The sequence below is a fragment of the Pseudochaenichthys georgianus genome, chromosome 5 (assembly GCF_902827115.2).
Source record: "Pseudochaenichthys georgianus chromosome 5, fPseGeo1.2, whole genome shotgun sequence".
NCBI lineage: Eukaryota > Metazoa > Chordata > Actinopteri > Perciformes > Channichthyidae > Pseudochaenichthys > Pseudochaenichthys georgianus.
Window position 1 is genome coordinate 15,352,848 of NC_047507.1, and position 21,028 is coordinate 15,373,875.

The window sequence follows — 21,028 nt, forward strand, 5'->3', positions numbered from 1 at the left end:
GTGTTTTCAAAACCTTCCCAAACTTAACAATTTTGATTTCTAGACACACTGTGGAATGTAAATGCTTGAGTGATTTTAAATGTATAATTCAAATACTTCAGATGTGGCATTTTTAATGGTTGAGAATGTACAGCTATTGCAAATATAAAACTAAAAAGAACACATTATCTTCCATGGAAAAAAATAGTTGAATGCAAAAAGGACTACATTTGCACGTGGAGCATTAATCTTCTAAGTGATGAGATCCGTTTCTAATTCCTTGTCTCCTTGTGTTTCCTCTTTGTCTCTGTCTACTTCCTCAGAATGCAGAGGGATTCAACATGAGCATCCCTATGCCCGGTCACCCGGTGAATTTCTCTGAGGCCACTCTTTCCCAGGCCCAGAAGGATGTCGAGCACCTGGAGAAGCTCATTTCAGAACACGATGTGATCTTCTTACTAATGGATACGAGGGAGAGCCGCTGGCTGCCCACAGTGATAGGTGCAAGCAAGAGGAAGGTAAGAACAACAGAACAGCCACACACACATTGACCGGCTTGGGGAGGAGCGAAATAACGTTTAAAAGTATTTTGGAGAGGGAAAAACTGTCATGATCATATTCTCAGGGGACAGGTAATATCTTGTCCTAACAAAATGCACTTAGCCCACACAAATGCTTTTCCATCTTGCCTGTCAGTGCTTTTGTACTGGAGCCTCATTATCTCTAATAATGTGCTGTCCACCACCATCAACTGACAATGAAGGGGAACAACGATGACTCATCTATCACCTTAAGAATATTCAATTTACACTAATCATGTGGCCAGAAGCAGGATGTCAAATGTGTTGTTTCCTGTTAAGTGAATTGTTTCTAATTGTCTAGACAAAAACACAGCATTCAGTGTTAGAAAAAGATTTAGTTGATCCCGATCAATTGTGTCTGTTATTGTACTTTGATTTAAAAAATGCACATTAGTTTGATGGTGGTGCTTATGTTAATTCAATGGATTAGGACGGAGTCTTTCAACACTTTGCTCTAAGGATCAATGCAGCACTGTAACAGGAATCATGTATGACTTACTTACTTAAACATTGTTCTTGTTTTCCTTACTTGAAGCTGGAAGTTGAACTTCACTTTTCTTCCAGGAAATTGAAATAGCTCGATACCTGTTGACCAGTTGAAATGATATTAGTTGCCAGGCAACGTGAAATAATGGAACTTTTTGTCATTCATTTGTAAAGCCCCTAGTGCTATCACTGATGCTGCTATATTGCTAAATGCAGTGTTCTTTGGACCGCTGATTAGGTTTTCTCTCTGGCCAGCCCTGCTGAGAGGTTATTTGGCCATTTGTGCTGCGGGGCTGTCTCAGACTTCTCCGCAAATTGGCCTCATCATTTATTTTCGTTGCTTCCCCAAAAGTCTAGATGCTTTCAACATTGTAAAGAGCCTATTAATGTTTTGTATAATTTCTTTCTGAAACAATTGAACACATCACAACCATTTTAAATTGTATAAAACGACACATTTAGTTCATTTAATTTGGCTGTAGTGTGAGAGTTTGGGAGAAATAGTAAGTATTCCTAATAAAGCCAAAGCTATTCGTGACTTTTTTTTTGTATTCATCGTGATTGGTGTGATTGTTGCGTTTCCCCCTTTTCAGCTTGTGATGAATGCCGCTCTAGGCTTTGACACATTTGTCGTGATGCGCCACGGCCTGAAGAAACCCCCCGTCAGTCAAAGTGTTTCTGCAGGGGCCGACTCCTCCACTTCCTGTTCTTCTGCCTCCTCTTCATCCTCCACACCCGCCGGCGCTGCACCTACTGTCCCAGGATCCTCTCTGTTCTCCAACATCCCAGGGCACAAGCTGGGCTGCTACTTCTGCAACGATGTGGTGGCACCAGGAGATGTGAGGAAAACACATTGATACCAAGCATGCACTCAACTCACGTCACCAACAAACACACAGCCAAAACATTTGACACAAAAAAGGGAGAATTGTTTGACATGTTTTCTCCAATCAACACTCTTGGCAGTTTTCAGCAAAAGGTTCTGATAAACCATTTGAATGTTACCTCACCAGCACCCAATACTTTACTGATGCAGTTAGCAACTAGCTGGTAAACATAGTGGAGCCTTTAGCAGCTAAAGAGTCAGATATCTGTTTCAGTAGTTGGAGAAGATTCAAAACAGAGCTCAAAGGAGGGTGAATATTGAGTACTTACATTTTTCCACCGCCCAGAAGCACACATTAAAGTAATGCTAATGTTGTGCTGTGCTAACACAGGATTACTATATTACATTTAGAACGTGATGTTGATGTTTGAGTTTAAAGCTTGATCTGTTCCCCAAACTGATCAACAAACTATATTTGTATACTAACTATAATCTAAATAAGTATGCAGTTTTAAATTGCAAGGTTTATGGTATTTTTTTTAGTGTGAATACAGTTAAAACTTTTCTGATATTCATTGTCATAATCTGAACAACTGTACAATTGCTATGTGAAATTGCAGGAAGGTGCCTGACACAGCCTTTCCTTTTTCCTTGCCACTCTGTGTACCATTTTTGTACCTTTTGACACTCTTTGTTTCTCTCTGTGGTCTTTTTCCCCTTCATGGCCTTTTGATTTGAGAGCATGAAAGCAATTCATCAGCTATTTAATGACAGAGCAATTGGTTGGAAGCTGTGCTATTCAGCTCTGACTCCCATATAAATGCCGATGGCCGCGGCCGCAGAGTAATATTAACATTTGAATCAGAGTCACAGCCTGCTCTCGCTAAAGCTGAGCATGCTGAATAAATAGGAACTTATGGATAATGTCCCGAGGATACAAATGGCTATTGTGTTGTTTTGTCTGTGGATTGAAGTATAATGGTACAACAATGGAGGTTGTCTGTCACTGCTGTGTCTTTGATCAGTTCCTATTACAAAGTGAGACATGCTGTGAAGGAAACAAGCTAACATGTGTTTCTGTCTTAGTGTTTGTAGCCATGCTCGTGTTGTAGCTCTTTGGATCTTAGTTAGCCAAAAGTGGTCCACAGTGTAAGATCCAGACATTTAGTTTATGAGGTGTGATGCAATTTAGTTCAGAAATTGCACCCATTTATGCAAATAGCATGCATATTTAAAAGGCTACTTCACTGAAAGGACTCCATTACCAGTCATTTTGAAATAGTTGCTCACTCAACCTCAGCCACTTTGGATAACAGCATCATCTATATCTGTTAGACATACATTTCAATGATTTTCCTGCGTTCCAAAACACTTTATTTGTGATAATCTAATTGCCCAAACTTTTTTCTTCCATTCCTTATTTTCGCCAAGCTCTTTCAGGATAAGTAGAAGGAACGTGGCGTCATGACTCACTGTTTATTGACTGTTGTTTACTTCTACTACTTGTTTTTTTGTAACCAGTCAACCAGGGATCGGACTCTGGATCAGCAGTGCACGGTCAGCAGACCAGGCTTGGCCATGATAGCTGGAGCCCTCGCTGTGGAGATGATGGTGTCCATACTGCAACACACTGAAGGGTAAGCACAGCACACTTATATGTATTAGTAGTGATAGTAGTAGTACAACCATAGTATGGAGTCTCGAGTTGTACAATATGACCTGAAGCTTGCTTTGATTCAACAAGAAATAAAGACGTAAGGTAATAAAGAGATATCAAACACTGTTTAAAACAAGTGTAGAAAATATATGTTCAATAGCTTAAACGCTTTACAGAGAACTACATTCAAAGTCTTAGAATAAACAGAAACATACTTGATCATCCCTGTTTGCTTTATTGAAAATGTAAATTATGCACTTTTATTGATGGTTTCCTGTCTACTATCTCTGCGACAATCCAATGTTAGATTTAATGTACATTTAAAACAGGACCAATTGTATATGGTGAGCCACTGCCTTTCCTATTGCAACTCCTTAGTAAATAGAACTTGGTTCCAAAAGATTTTGTATCTAGTTTAGATTTATTTCTGAATACAACTCTTAAAAAAGATCCTTGCTAACACAAACAGTCACTTTCTTTAGTGAGTCACCAGTAGGAGGTTAAAAGCAAAAAAGACTGAATTTATAAAGGGCTTCCTACTCTTAGCAAGAACTCAAAACACTTTTCAGCACAAGCCAATGCATACACTGGTGGCAGAGGCTACCATACAAGTTGCCACCTGCTCCTCAGCGAATAACATGTACACGCACTAAAGCACCAATGGATGTGCCACTGGGAGAAAATATGGGGTTCAGTATTTTGCCCAAGGATAAAACCGCTCCCCTTCCGATTGGTGGACTTCCTCCTTTTGCCTTTGAGGTTGTGCTTCTAAAACGTTCAGCAAGCTTTACTTTGCTTTTTGATGGTGCCACCCTGCAGCAGAGGTCTTATTTAATGCAGTTGTAGCACAGCTCCCTAAATGTACTCAAGGCCAACAACTCGTGTACACTGTAGAAGCTTTGTTGCCATTTATAATCCATCTTTCACTTTCATGCTCCAAAAGCTTGAACACTATGATTCAGTCTGCTCTCAAGTTCACTTGGCAATCTGTAATAGCTCGATTTTCCCTACTCGTAAAAGTGCTTCTTTTTTCAAACACTGATGGGGATGTTTTCATGCTTATTAAATGTGCACAGAATGTGTCATTGTTGAAATGTAATTGTGTGTGCACGTGTCGGTGGAAGTCGTATGCTTGCTGGGGCTGATAAGACAGCTTTTTGAGTGTTTTGAGATGTTATAAGCCGTTGCAGAGCTACGCTGCCTATGCTGCATACAAAGCTTACAAAGCAATGACGCGAAGGAGAAAATGTATGTACACACTGTACCTCTATGGTTGTGTAACCCCTTCCTTTACATCAGGGGTGTCCAAACTACGGCCCGCGGGCCAGATGCGCCCCGTTGTCCATTTCTAATTGGCTCAGCAAATTCTTAAAGTATAACGGTATATGGCCCCCACCTGAAACTCGTGCTTGTCTTATATTATACTTCTTAAATATATATGTGAGCCTATATTACACAGTAGTTTTCGTGTGTTAATAAGCCCACTACTCAAAGACATTCAGTCAAGAGCTGACAACATGTTCTAACAAATCTTATTTCCATAACAAGCTTTAAATAGACCCTTCATATTTCCCCTTATTATAAGCAATCTGAGGCTTCTGTTTTAAGGGATGAGCTGCAACAGGATAACTGAAACCCTATGGAGAGCTGTGATGTTTCTTAAATCATATTCAAGTAGAAATATAATAATAAATGACCTACATTTGATTGATTTGGCTGAATTATAATTTAACCTATGAGGCAGTATAACTCACCTCTAGTGAGGGGGCCAGCCCTTTCTATGTTTTTCTGTATGTGGCCCTCAGTGAAAAAAGTTTGGACACCCCTGCCTTACATAAAGGCCCTGTCACACTGTCCCGAAATTGACACCCGATGGACACACGATAAAGGAAATGTTCAAATTCGGCTGTGATCGTAGCAACATCGGGCCATTCGGCAGCAACTTCGTAAGGCACTCGTGAGGGCGTCTAAAACCATCGTATGACCGCCGGTGGAGTCTCTCAGGCTCCGGCAGCAACTTCATGAGCGGCAACTTCGTAAGGCACTCTTGGGGGCATCTTGTCAAATCGTGTCATCTTCGTGTTATCATTGGTGCATTCACCCTCACTCTGATCGGGGCGAATGCCCGATGGCACCGAGGATAACAAGATGCCCTCACGATGGCCTTACGAAGGGCAAAATTGACACACGAATTCAACACGAAAATGAACCTTCGCAAGGTCCTTCGGCAATTTTTTGGCATGCCAAAGATTTTGCCACCGCTCACGAAGTTGCTGCCGGAGCCTGAGAGACTCCACCAGCGATCATACGATGGCTTAAGATGCCCTCACGAATGGCCCGATGTTGCTACGATCACAGCCGAATTTGAACATTTCCTTTATCGTGTGTCCATCGGGTTGTTTTATTGCACAACAAAATCATGTAAACATATTATGTAAATAACCCAATTTGTGTTACTGTGAAACTAAAAAGGATATCATTTATTATTTTGAAGGAGAGTTGACAGGAAGTTGTTGTTGCTATGGAAACAACATTACGGAGAAAACGTAATATTTTCTACATATAAAGACGGAGAAAGTAAAGAACAAAGTCTGAACATATCAGTACAGTATCATAGTACTGTAACATAATTGTTTTTGGTACTTTCATTGCAGTTGTATGTCTTAAATGTAATGCAAATGTTGCCTTCGTGTGTGGTTCGGGGCCATCTTCGTGCGAAATTCACAATTCCATATTCGTGTGTCCATCGGGTGTCAATTTCGGGACAGTGTGACAGGGCCTTTAAAGATCTCCTCCTGCAACTGCCCTCTGTGTCCTTGTTTTTATTTCATAGCTGTTCTATTCCTTTCTTTATTTCCCCCATCTCTTTCTCCCTTTTGAAGCCATTACGGCAGCCTTATAAGAGCAACCATGGGCTTTAGAAATGGTCACTTAAGGATTCATTTTGTATCAATACGCTGGCCACTTTGCAAAAACATTCTGAGGCCATTGTGTTGTTATGCTTGAGTCACATCTTTTAAGCCTGGGTAGATTTACTGGCAATCAGTTGCTCCCAGATCAAATCATGTTAAACTGTTTTTGGGCTTTCTTGGATCTCAATATTGGTCAAATTCACATCTTTTTTTTTTGTATATAATGTAGATATACTACACCCATGGATTATAAATAAAACCGTATGCATTAGTTTAAATGCTAGGCCAATACCTTTCATACAATATGATATGCAATGTTTAGGATTATTTTATTTTTTAAACAAGTTGATATAAGTATATAATGTTCTGCCTCTTTTTCTCTATCCTCAGAGGCTATGCAATAGCCAGCAGCAGTGATGACAGGATGAATGAACCTCCCACCTCTCTGGGTCTAGTGCCACACCAGGTCAGACACACACACACACACACACACACACACACACACACACACACACACACACACACACACACACACACACACACACACACACACACACACACACACACACACACACACACACACACACACACACACACCACACACACACACACACACACACACACACACACACACACACACACACACACACACACACCATAATGCGCCTTCTCCTCGTGTCCCCATCACTGGATTATCCGTAAATCATACAAACAAAACCAAAACGTTGATTTATCTGTTTTCCCGTTTTGGTTTAAAAACTGAATAACGTCGGTGTTTTGGTTTTCCGAAAAACGACACCAGTTCTTTTTTAAACGTTGTTAATATGTTTTGGACGCAAATTGTTCTAGTATTTGTTCAGGCTGTTACATACAATTAGCCTCTGTTGCTACCTGCTGGTGAGTAAATATTAAAATCAGTTATAATTGACAACCGGTCCGCGATGATTGGTTGATCAAACTGTCAGTCCAAACGTACTCTCATTCAGTGCAACGGCCAGGGCATTCGATCAAGGATGTAGAATACCTTGGTTGAAGGATATTCTACCCAGAGACCCAGAACAAGATCTGATTGGTTGCTTTCTTTTCTAACACAAAACCACTGAAATGCGTAGTGCATGGTCCGAGAAGGACAAACAAATCAACGTAACACTGTAATATTACAGATCATCAACACAGATACGATTCTCATTTATTCATTTTATATACATTTTATTAATTTTGTTTACATTTTATTTATATAATTAAATCGATTTTTTGTTTGTTTTATCTGAGTGTTCCAGGGTATTCTTTGAATACCTTGAAGGCCCTGACGGTTCGCCACTGGTTTGAAGGCATCACCAAAACATGTTCTTAGTATAAGTAGAATTGTTTTAATAAAGGTGGATAGACCTTTCCTTGCTGGAGATCACTCAAAAGTCAATCGTTTAAGGCATCAAGTAATGCCTTTGTTTCCAAACTACAATTTGTATTGAACAATCAGAGTTGTGTAACTATTCACGTGTCAGACTGGCTTTTTCCAATAGTTCGATTGACAGATCATTCGTCCAATCACCTGCCATGTATTTCTTAAGGTTGCCTGTCCTTTCACAGCTGTTTCCTTTGACGTCTTCTCAGAATATTGTGTGCCTTCTATTGTGTGTACACCAGTTCCTACAATAAAATGCACTGTTTAACTTAAAATAACATATACAGGTATTTTTGACAAAAAAGTACTTAGACAAGCAGTGGCATCTTTAGCAACATGCATAGAAACGGTTACGTTTACTGAAAGATTTGCCTCTCTGATGGCAACTGAAAGTGTTGCTGAGTGATGCTGAGTTGAGCGCTGTTGCTTGTTGCCTTTTTTAATAATTTAAAAAGTGAACCAAGGCCAATCATGTATTTGGTTGCAAGTCTTGTTTCATTATGAACAAGCTGCATTGAACCAAGAGTGGTATTAAAGAGTAAAGGTCAGTTTTTGCTATTATGTGAACTGAATAAATAAAAGATAGTGCTGCGCAATATAACAGCCCTGCAATATATATATATATATATATATATAACTTGTTTCAAATGATTATCTGACACATTGACTTCAGTCGTTGGTGTGGCAACGCAAATCTGTGGTACATTTCAAGATGCACTTTGTGGTGATGCTTTATCAGGGCTGCATTATATTGAACCTACTTACCTAATGTACACAAATATAGTAGCAGAATAATACCTCAGTAAGAAACCACATGCACTCAGTACAACATGACTGAACATGTAAAATCTGCATTGGATGTATTTAACTACATTGCATACATTCAAACACATAGATACTTGTTCTTGTAAGTAAAAGAGGCTTTATGCTTCTACTTCACTACATTACTATTAGTGGTTATACTTTGTTGCTTTGCTACTCTTGTAGGTTAAGTCTATGAGTAATACAAGCTATAAATACTGTATCTAGGGCCTACAGAGAGAGACTTTTCTGTGCTATGCCATCTACTTTCCCTTTAAGAATTCTCAGCTTTCTTAAGAGATATATTTTAAAGCAGGATCTCTAATGCTTCTGAAGCCTGCTTACCATTTCCGATTATCTCAGTCCTCGCACCCACTTCAACTAAGCATTAGCATCCTTTAGCTTCAGTTTACAGTTAGCCTAGCATTAGCATCTTCCACAGTCACAGTACCTATTATTTTGTTTTTCCCACTGTCGTGTTAACTGATTGTAGGACTGTTAACTGTAGACTTAATAATAAATAGCTTTGTGCTTTGACTGTTTGTACTGCAGTCAGTTTTTGCATAGAAAAAGTATGTGATACATCTCAAAGTCCATCCCCCTGGCTAAGCCTTTTAGACGTCAAGAAATCACTGACATTGTCTTCAGTTGAAAAAAAAAAAATATATATATATATATATATATATATATATATATATTTTAATGGTCACTCAAAATTATATTCTAAATGAAGAGGCTCCACCTACCCGAAAAACCTTCACAATTGAGAGAAGATACAGCTCTGTGTTATATGACCAGAAACATGAATAGTCTACCATTAACTGTGAGAGGAAGACATTTTATAACACGCACTGTTGCTTTGCTTGTTTCTGTGTATTATCTATTAGAATGTATTTCATCCTATGAATTATGAAATTTGAAAGTAGAAATGGACCAAAGACAAGGTCGAGTGGCTCACCATAACTAGATTTGAAGCTGATGCCGCTGTTGCGGAGAGCAAAATTAAGTCAGCCTGCATTTTATTGAAGAAAACATAGCTCAATACATACACATGATGGTACATAGTGGACATCAGTGAGTTAGTTTGCTAAAACCTGAAGGGCTAGCCTGAATGTCTCGCCTCGTGTAGCCATTTTTCCATGGTCTGTCTTTTGGCCATTGTTTTTGTGTGTAGATTTTTAGATTGAAATAGGTACAGTCAATTAGGTGGCGTGGCTAATGCGTGTCAAGCACCAGATGGTTTACACAAAACCATCTGAGAAGCTGTGATTGGAAACGGTGTGGAAAAGGGAAGGCCTTTTAAAAATAAATTGGCAGGTGGCTGGATGAACCATCTGTCAATCAAACTCACACCCAAAGCCAGCAGTGTTAAGAGTGAAAACATATTTTCCATAGAGAGAAAAGCCTTGTTCTACTTTCAATGAAGAAATGCTCTTCAGGTCTGATATAACTGATGCCATTGCAACATCTACGCTAACGTCTTCAGCCGGTCAAAGTCACTAGTCTGTATATTTCTTTCACAAATCTATTTTTATTTGGTTTGACAAAAAAACTGGTGCAAACTCAACTGTGACTAGTAGTATAAGACAACATACATGTGATTATAAAGACCCAAAAGGCGAATACATTCTAATATTAAACACTGGAGTTAGTGGTAGCCAACAACTTTAGTTTGAAAAATGAATTGTCCAAGAATACTTTTCTGTGTCCAAATACAAAATGAGTCTATAATATGCAGCTATCCAAGCTGTGCCCTTTTGCTAACTGACTGTTGCCACATACTCGAGTATCTCATCACCTCCATTTGCATCATCATCCGTATTTATCACTCTGAAAATCTGAATATCTGCCATTTGTCACCTCCGCTGCTCGAGCTGCGTGTACGTGGATAAAGACGGCAAAGGCAAGGGAATAAGATCATGATGACCACCGAGAGATAAATACTGGGTGGATAATATGCAGGAGGGTGTACACCCTTGGGTGTGTGTCTATTTTTCTATATAGCCGTCTTCAGTTCATACAACACTCTGCAGATGAATGCTGTAGGCTTTCTTTTCCGTGGTGCCACACTGACAACTCGTGGTTATTTACAGAAACTACATGTAACGACATGGCATTTATCAAGTGTTGAAGATAAGAGTTCAAATACAGGCTGAATAAAATTGTATTGATGCCACCACCTTGACCCATTTGTTATGTGTCTTTAAACTACCGGTATTCATCGCCATTCCTAACAAAGCATTGTTTTGACCCTCTCTGCTGCCATATAATTCCTTTGTGCTTGCTTGGGTAAATTGGTGGGCATAAGCACAAGTCAGATCACAATATCTGCATTATACATGCATCATTCTATAATTTGATGTTAACAAAAATCTGTGGCTGATAATACTCGACCCTAACTGAAATCAAGTCAATTAATCTAATATAGAGCCTCAATTTAGATACAGAAAAATGTTTTAGTGGGGGGGAAAATGGCAACAAGACAGACAGACATGCCAAAACGGCTATGAACCTAATAGACAAAAGTAACAAAAACACAATCAATAATAATAATAACAATAAAAAGATTGTAGTAACATGTATAAATAATGTTATTTCTGGAAGATGTCTAGCAACTTCCAGGTGCCGCCCATCATACACACATTCAGGATACTTTTTTAAAACTATGTATGCTTATTGTCGCCGCTCAGGTCTTTATACCAGTGCTCTCAATCAGTGAGGCAGTGAAGCTTTTAAAGTCTATTGAAAGTATGAATGTCACAAGTCCAACAGTGCACCTTGCAATACATTCATACTGCACCTGAACTCCTGAACTCAATGCAGTATATAAAGACAGTTGTACGTAGAGCGATTAGTTTGTTCTGGTCCATCTCACTTGCCCACTCTCGCCCCCTTGGTCTGACTCATCCATCCATTCAGCCCTCCATTTGTTCATTCATCCACTGGACATGTGCGCAGGCAGTTGTCCTCTCACATTAATGTTATATTTGTAATGCCTGCTACTGCAGATCATCTTTCAAGCCTTTTTATTCCTCCTGTATACCCCTAGATGTGGCCTTTTTGGAAGTTGAAATAATCAGTACAGATATGGGAAGACGTAAAAAGACTAAAACAAATGAATAAAAACGTGGCAAAATGAAATAAGCCTCACTAACTGGAGCTCCTAAATCAATTTGAAATCTCTTGTAAGATGAACACTGTGTACACATTGTATTTGATTATCAGTCCCAGAGTTAGAGATGAACATCTCAACCTGATACCCTGAGGTTACCATCCAGCCTGGGGGGAGTGTACATTTAGCCCCATGATGAGTTATTGAAATGGGGGTGTGTAAAGATTCATAGAGCACCCAGATCTCCTTTACAAAAAGTCAAAGCTTTTCATTTCCTGTTAACTTTTCTCACAAATGTAAAAAATGTGTGTCTACTTCACCACCAGAGGGTGAGCTATTTCATGCTTCGGGCTAAGTGCGTCACCAGAAAACAGAATTTGAAAGATGTATTTAAAGAACACGTATGAATAGGGGAGAAGGAATGAGGCGCATTAAGAGATTTTGGGTGTTTAGTGGGATTTCAATGTGTTGCTAAACAGTTGTTAGTGTATGTACGAGTAGAGGGGTTCCTTAGACAGTAATCCCAGGAAATAACCATAATTACGGTAGCCATAAATTGGAGAGAAAGCTTTCAGCAGCTGAACATGTGAACATGTGAAACTGAAAATGTGCACCAGAGGGCGCTCTCAGCATCTTTTTGAAATACAAAAAATAGGAAAACTCAAACTGCCTCCAAACTTTTTAAGCACTTCAATGTTGATCTTTATACAGTTGCACGGAATAAATAACAAGAGTACTTTATTCTCAAAAAGAAGGACAGTTTCTGTCTGAAAGGCACATTCAATTCACTCAAATACTACATATTATCTTTCTCCTGATGTACCTTGTGTTTTCATCTCTTTATGGCTATAGGAACGTTTTTATGTTTACATAATGTAAATTAATGTGTGTATGAATGTGGTTTTGGAAAGAGATCGGCTCCGCTATTTTGTTCCTCAGTTTCGTGTCAGTTTTTGACCTGTTGATTTCTCTTCCACAGATCCGGGGCTTTCTTTCAAGGTTTGACAATGTCCTGCCTGCAAGCATGGCCTTTGACAAATGCACCGCCTGCTCACCCATTGTAAGTAGCATACATTGTAACTGAATAGTTAAAATGATGTCTCATAATATCAATTTTATAAACAAGAATATGATTGAACAGTATAAGGAAGATTGACACCGATGCAGATAAGCTGGTTCTGATGTACTTATCCGATTCAATTCTGTTACTATGTAACAACATTGTTTTGAAACACAAATTGCAGCCTTAGCAGAAATATGGGGGAATCCCGTCTCTACCATTCAGTCAGTGGAGCTGTGTTGAAATGTTGTTCCTTGAGGAATACTGAAGAGACACACACACACACACACACACACACACACACACACACACACACACACACACACACACACGCACACAAGCTGGTAAAACCATATGGTAACAATTAGGCAGCAGTTGCTCATTGATGTCAGTGACTGTCGTATGAGTGGAATTACCTCCCACCACTGCTGTGTGTGTGTGTGTGTGTGTGTGTGTGTGTGTGTGTGTGTGTGTGTGTGTGTGTGTGGGTGCATGCACATGTGAAGACGGCTTGTTGAAGGGTCCACATAACCCAAATCAGCCATGCGGGGTGGGAGAAATAGCCGTCGTGTTTTTTTACCGCGTTGTCATTGGTCCACGGCCAACTGGCAAATCATTGCCACAGGTGGCCTAGTGGTTAGCAGCGTCCAGTGCTGTGATTGGGCAACACTAGTGTAAGACCAGGGGGGGTCCCAAGTTAGAGAGGGAGAAAGTAAAAATAAAGAGGGGTGGGGGGGATTAGGAGAGGAAGTGCAGGGCTGAAGAAAGGGTGTTGTGATGAGTGGAGGGCTGGGTCTCTCTCTCTTTCTCTCCTGATCTCAATGCAGTCTTTGTGTCTATAAAGAGGTCATAAAGCCCCAGATCTATCACCTTCATGTGAAGACTGAGAGAGAGAGAGAAAGAGAGAGGAAGAGAGAGAGATAGAGAGGGGGAGGGAGCTGGCTAGCTTGTCCTCTAAAAGTTTTAAGTTTTTCTCCACCTACGCTGCTCCTGAAAAAGAAAGAAAGAAGTCTAAAGTTCCACTCCATCTTTAGGTGTCATGTTTCTGCCCGTGTGACTGATGATATTATTCAGTCAGTGCGGAGGGTTCCTGAAGTTTAATAGGGATTGGGCTAAAGCCTGTGTAGTCCGAAACAATGCACAACATGAGTAAGGAAAGACGATCCTCTGCCGAGGCAGGGATAAAGGTTATGTAGTGAAATGTGTGAATATGTTTGATTGAGTTAATCCCACCCACACATATTCCCGCTCTGTTGTGCATTCGCTTATCACTCTTTTTCTTTTCTAAACAGCCTACTTTTTCTCCTACCCTCTCTTCCTCTCCTCTGTCTCACCTTCACTCCCTTCCTGCTCTCCCTCCCCCATATCTTTCCTCCCTTTGTGCGTCCCATCAGTCCGGTCATTGTAATGTGTGTGTGCGGCCTGTCTTTGGCGTGTGTGTGAGCCAGTGCATGTCTGTCTGTGTGTATTCCTGCTGCAGTCAGCTGTGTGCTGCCAGGTCACTATGGAAACAAAACAATTCAGCCCCTGTCTGGACTGGAGCGGTTCCTGTAGAGCTGGGGCTTTTTACTGTGTGTGTGTGGGTGTATGTGTGTGTGTCTTTGCATGTGTGTGTTTCCTAACTCTTTCTGGGGCTGCAAGCCAATAAAACAACACGCCACAAAGTAAATCACAGCTGACGTGGCTTTGTCTTAAACCATGCCAGACACCTCTTACTACAAATACTTGTACTAACACAACCAAATATTCTACCAGTATTAATAGCAAAACATTTTTTACATTTGTAATGACGCATATTGAACTGGTAACTGAAACATCTCAGGGTTTCTCTGTAAAGTTATTCTGAGCTATATCTAGAGCTACTTAACATTAATCATCCTCATGTCACAGTTTGTCAAAAATGTAAACCTGATTTAAATGGGGAATGTCTTTTTCTATTGTTTTTTGGTTACATTTTGTATCCAGCATCTATCCCATTTAAATGTTATGGAAGTAAAAAACATTATCAAAACACCAAACCCTTTAGATGGATAGATGGATAGATGTATCGGCATCAAGTAATAAACAGTACAAATATTTAAAAAAATACAAATATAATACAAATTTACATGCAAGTACATTTATTAAGAATAACAATAATAAAAAATGTAAAAAAATAATTAACATTAGCAGCAAGTATAACCAAACTACACTGAAACCGGCTATGAAATAGGTCTGCTCTTCAGTGTGTCCAAGTAAAGTGGCCCCCTTATGCTGCCTAATAATACATTTTAAATCGGAAACAAAGATGAATATAATTAGTTAGTTTATCAACAGAAAATGTTGATAAATGAAATCTATTCATTGTTAAAGTCTATGATAAAGCAACAATTATAAACGCTTTGTTCTTTAAACTTGCCAGATTTTAGGATTTCCTTTCCTCCTTCTAGATAATTGTAAATTAAATGTGTTACATTTTCAGATTGTTAGTCCATCAAAAAAAGCAATCTGAAAAGCTCAACCTGGGCTGTGGGAAATAATTGATATTAACCTTTGTACCAGCACACCTTTCACACTAGGTGCAATTCCTTCAAATGTCATAACTCATTTTAAATAAATGACCTGTTTGTACGGTAACCACAGAAATAACTACACATGCTTTCTCCCGTGAGATGGGCTAATTCTCTGGAATACCAAAAGGCCCAAGTGGTCACTCAATGAGTCAGTAGAGTTTGTGCGTTTTTAAAGACGAGGAGTTAACCGTACATGTTAATGGGGCTAGTCTAAGTCGTTGAATCACCAGGAAATGTTTACTCATAGTGTCACTTCATGGAAAAACCACTAACCACGAACATTTAAGCTTTTGCATCATGCACTGATTTGCATTGACTATGTGACCGTTCATTGTAAAGCGGTTAAATACTTTGAAATATTAGAGTCAACTCCTGTGTTTCCTTTACGTTTACATTTCAAGTTCAAGCCTGTCTGAGCCATGAGGACCACCCAATGAATGTTTGATATGGATTCTACACCCCCACTCCGGCAAGCTCACACATACACAGCCTATAGTGTGGGATACTTCATATCCACAGTATGGATCCAGAAGCAACTTCAAAAAGAATTCATTGCTACTGTCGAACAACGCCCGAGGGTAGAGATTTATGGGTCTCCATAAGGAAGGAAGCTTTAGGACAAGTGTATACATGTGTGTATACATGTGTGTAGCATTACATGTCATCTGTTGATGATTTTAAGTGTTGTGTATCTTGGATTAATCGGGGCTATCCGTGAACCGCATTTAATCCCTACTGAAACCCACCAGCGCCTGATTAACACATAGCAACATCTTGTGAAGTCACATACCGTATGTTCATGTTTTTATGGTATATTTCGCACAATGCTTTTCCAAAGTATGAATTATACAGATATAAGATACTGAAATCTAACCCTCTTAAGAAAAACTGCAAATAGTTTCAGTTCTGCATCAAAGTAAAGGTGCGAAACACCAAATGATGTTAATTTGAAAATATCTAAATAAATACAGCTTTTGAAAAAGGCAAAGTAATCTGCTTCAAATTCAACCAACCCCAACAGTTTTGAGTTGGAACATTTGATATCGTTTTTTATAATTATCTGAAACTTATATTGTAGTCACATTGTTAAGGTATGAAAAGTTAGTGGTCGCTTATGTATACTTGCGATATTGACATAAGCGAATGGTGTAACTTTGTGTCTGTGTGCGTTGCTTAGAGAACGTTTAATAACCTTATCACAAGACCATCACAGTTATCAAGTTGCATTCTGTGTCGCGAGCGTCTACACACATTTCAACAAAGTGCATGTTGGCCATTGGCGTCTCATGTAACGGATCCCGTGGATGGAAGTGGAAAATCAAAGAAATAAAAGAGGAAGAAGGAAAGAAAAGAGAGGTTGAAAAGATGATCGAGGGACACGTCAGTGTGTATTGTGTGCGGTGTGTCTGGCTCCGAGACTAGACGCCAGGTCAGTCTGCGAACACATACACAAACGCGCACACACACACATGCACAGACATTGATGCACACTGTGTGTTGATGTCTGACGCAAAGGTAACCCTACACCTGCAGAGGAGGGTCTGTGTGCGTCCATGAAAGGATCGGCCAAGCTTAGAAAGGTAGTCGAGAGGTTAGAGGATCTGTGTGTGTGTTTTTGTGTTTTTGTGTGTGTGTGTGTGTGTGTTTTGGAAAGAAGGTGTGGGTATTTGAAGTCAGATCTGGTAGGAGAAGGTAAACATGTCAGCTTGTCTTCAGAGGTGCTGAGTTGTGGTGATGGACCAGAGCAACAAGGCTGCATTTTTATTCTGAAACCAATACAATATTTGTATCATTATCTGCTTTTGAGAGAGTGTTGCTCTTTGCCCTCTCATAATGTTTTAGTGGTTGTGTCGTGATGCATTAGCAAGACTCAGCACAACACATCAGGCTCAAAAAGGACTTTCACCAACTAAAAGCATACACTGTTTAGAAAGGGAAAAAACACTTTGAAATGTCTTGTACAATATGTAATGTTCTACTTGAAAATGCAGTAAACGATGCTTTTATGCTTGATAAACCTCGCCTTTTTATCAGAGCCTTCGGGTAAATAACGTTAATGCCTTAAGCATCCGAATTTGCTGTTATGTAAATGTATAGCATTTAACAGGAAGATGCCTCATTAACAAAAATAACACTACATGTTTTTATTACAAATCCTTACGTTCATGCTTTTCTTTTTTCTCCAGGTCCTTGAGCACTATGAGAAGGAAGGTTTCAACTTCCTGTCCAATGTTTTTAATTCATCCCACTCCTTCCTGGAGGACCTGACAGGGCTGACCCTGCTGCACCAGGAGACACAGGCTGCAGAGGTAACACACACTCACACACCTGCACAGGTACAAATGCACCACAGAGGAAATGCACCAGGACAGAACATGTTTTACTCCTGAGATGCTGAGCTTCTCGAGATATTTGAATCTTAGTTACCACTTTTAAAACAAAGTGGAAGAGGTTGTGCTCCACTTTTCACACAATCACACTCTGCTTTTTGAAGTTTATGAAGGTAGGGATCGTGTAACCAAATAGATGAGTTCATCTCCAATTCCCAGATATTTGTATAGTGAGATAATGAGATAACTTAAAAGTCTTAGTTTTTATCCCAGGCCCTCAAGTTCCTGGATTCTTCACAAGAGAGGGTTAAACAAAGTATTACAAGTGAGTTGGTGTAGCATCTGCAATATACGTTTAAGGGTTTCAATGCGTGAAAATGCTTAGCCTGATGGAACTATGAGCTAGACCAGAAAAAGGGTCAGAAAGTGCACGGCTAGATGGAGCTTACTCTGGAGTTTAATGTCCCTGGAAAGAACGAAACACAAAATCTTCAACCTGTTTTTCATCTTGTGAGAACTGAAACCTATTGAAAGGATTTAATTAGTAGTATGTTGCCTGTTAAATGTTTAATAGGAGCACTGTTTTTCTTTAAAGGCAGATATATTTTTATCCTGTAACCTTGGTTTAATTATCCTGTTGCCATAGCAACACAACGTTTATGTCTATGGAACAACTAGCAGCAAAAAGTTCCAACAAACATCCAGAAAACTTGGTGGTGGAATATGGGTGGTTTTCCTCAAGACTCCCCTCTGACATGAGACAGAAGGAGGTGTGTGTGTGTGTGTGTGTGTGTGTGTGTGTGTGTGTGTGTGTGTGTGTGTGTGTGTGTGTGTGTGTGTGTGTGTGTGTGTGTGTGTGTGTGTGTGTGTGTGTGTGTGTGTGTGTGTGTGTGTGTGTGTGTGTGTGTGTGTGTGTGTGTGTGTGTGTGTGTGTGTGTGTGTGTGTGTGTGTGTGTGTGTGTGTGTGTGTGTGTGTGTGTGTGTGTGTGTGTGTGTGTGTGTGTGTGTGTGTGTGTGTGTGTGTGTGTGTGTGTGTGTGTGTGTGTGTGTGTGTGTGTGTGTGTGTGTGTGTGTGTGTGTGTGTGTGTGTGTGTGTGTGTGTGTGTGTGTGGTTCTGCCGAGCTGTGGGAAATTCCCACGTACTTTCTCCCCAACTCCTTCTCATAACACACAGATGGAGGAGAGGAAAGAAGAGGAAGGCATGGACACGAGGGGGAAAGGAGTGTAGATAACAGAAACATTGAAGGGAAAAAGACGAGAAGAGGAGAAAATAGGACGGGAGATTATAGAAGAAAGAAAGTAAGAGTTAGTCAAGAATATTTTGTCTTTATATCCCTCATTTCCTCTCCTGATATCAATGGTTACCTCACCTCTATCATTCTCTTCATCTCTTGCAACCGTCCCTTCCCTCTCTCCCACCACCCCCCCCCTCACTCCCCTCACTCCCTCTCTGTTGATGAAGTGTGTTGAAGACTCTGGCGTAGTTTTCTTTCTCCTCGATCAGAAGATGGAGAGATTGTTTTGATTGCTCAGCCCACTAGCGCCAGAAGTCTTAGCGCCTGTTTCCTATACACAGATTAGCTATTCCAAAAACTACTGCGCTTGGAGGACGTCCCTTTTTTTTCCTATTCCAGGAAGGGACAGACGTTCTGCTCCTGCTCCTGAAAGCATATTATTACTTATGTCATGTGGGAGCCCACTAGAAACAGGCCTGTGGCTCATTTCGGAGCTTGACGCATATTTTCAGAAGAACTGACCTGAAATAATGATAATTCTTAATGTACAACAATTAAGGGTTTAAAGGGTCCTTGTGGGATACCTTGTGTACATGTTTGAATTGTATGCAGCTATGAGTCATCATTGTAGGATTAATATCAGGCGTTTAGGAGGCTTTTCCTGTGTCCTTTAGTCCGGACTTTAAACTGTGTGTCAGCCTTATCACTTATTAGAAACACAATACAGTTTGTCATGTATAACCAAATGTTAGTGCATGCATGTATTACAGTGGATTTAAATGACTTTGCATAATTTGTTATTTTTACAATGCTCTCTTCTTTAAAGAGCGTGCACTGAATTCATTATGTGTGTGCTTTTCGCCATGCTAAACCATAATCTATGTCACCAGATAGCAGTACTATGTACTTATGGTCTATTTTGGGCGAGTTTGTAACCTGAGAACTACTTTTTATGTTGTCACCACAGGGTTTTGGGGTAGTTCAAGTTCGCTAAAAGTTTAGACTGACGAAAGCTGTGCGTGTGTGTGTGTGAGCGTGCACAAATTAGTGTGAATGGTTTCTTTGTCAGATCGGCCCGATTGGGATTTCAAACTCTGGTTGGAGCTTGGCATTGTGGAAAGTGTACTACGAATCTGGCATCTGGCACATTAGTTGCATGTATTTTAGAGTCTAGCATGAAATGCTGTATCTTAGGTTTCGCGAGTGTGGCAAGGAAAAACAAACATGACGAAAGATTTCTAAATATTCATGGCATTCTACAATTTAGTATGGCCTGTTTCTCTGGTATACTTCAGTCCTTGTAACTGTTGCCTCCGCTTCACTGTCAGCCACCTCAGTATTCTGCAAACAAAGAGCCTGTCGGATCATCATCATCACTGAAGCGTCCTTACCGACATCATTTGATTTTGTACGGAAAAAAACAGACAGACGTCAGACCAAAACAAACGCCCCTGAAAAGTGACACAGCATTCTAGTATCTGTTATAATTATGGCTTTTAAAATATTTTAAATGGATCTTGAAAAGCAGAGACAAATAATGTTGTCCTGCCAATAGTCGTTTTGTTCAGGCAAGAGGAGGCTATGATGACAAGTTCAGAATATGGCCATTTGGTATAATTGTGTGAGGTTAAAACCCTCGGTAACCATTCAAACAATGTTGAAGCATTATCTGAGTCATAGTGCTGAGTGTTGTGTTGGTTGACTAGCCTTCCTGAGTGTGACCTCACTGTAGAGGTGTGGGTCAAACAAATCAACACACACACCACTCAAATAGCCTGAAAGGAAGTGAGAGTCTGTACAGGATGAACCTCTCCTCTAACGCACCCACCCGTTGTCTTTTTTCTTTTCTTTGGCAGTTTAAATTATAAAAAAACACTATGTATTATCGATGTAGGCACATATAGGTGTTTGGCTAATCCTCATCATAAAAGGACAGAGGGCAAAGGAGAAGGATTTATAATACACACAATACACAATATATGGCAGTATTCACATAATAATGACGTATAATCTTTGCTTCATGTTTGCCGTAGTAATATAGCTATTGTAATGAGGGAAATTGTTATCTTTAATGTACTGTATATTTTTAACA

The 21,028-nt window shown here is 39.9% G+C and overlaps 1 protein-coding gene across 3 annotated transcripts in view; it reads left to right on the top strand.

Annotated features, from left to right (window-relative positions):
- The window catches only part of atg7 (ATG7 autophagy related 7 homolog (S. cerevisiae)), a 59,973-nt gene that overhangs the window by 15,068 nt on the left and 23,877 nt on the right, over positions 1-21,028 (top strand). For all 3 annotated transcript variants that reach the window (XR_004552173.2, XM_034083191.2, XM_034083193.2), the window contains exons 13-18: positions 303-497; positions 1,640-1,885; positions 3,394-3,509; positions 6,832-6,907; positions 12,739-12,819; positions 17,558-17,680. Coding sequence is in view for 2 of the 3 variants with exons in the window: in XM_034083191.2 (XP_033939082.1) it covers positions 303-497; positions 1,640-1,885; positions 3,394-3,509; positions 6,832-6,907; positions 12,739-12,819; positions 17,558-17,680 (837 nt within the window). In the remaining variant the exon portion in view is untranslated. The remainder of the gene's footprint in view (positions 1-302; positions 498-1,639; positions 1,886-3,393; positions 3,510-6,831; positions 6,908-12,738; positions 12,820-17,557; positions 17,681-21,028) is intronic.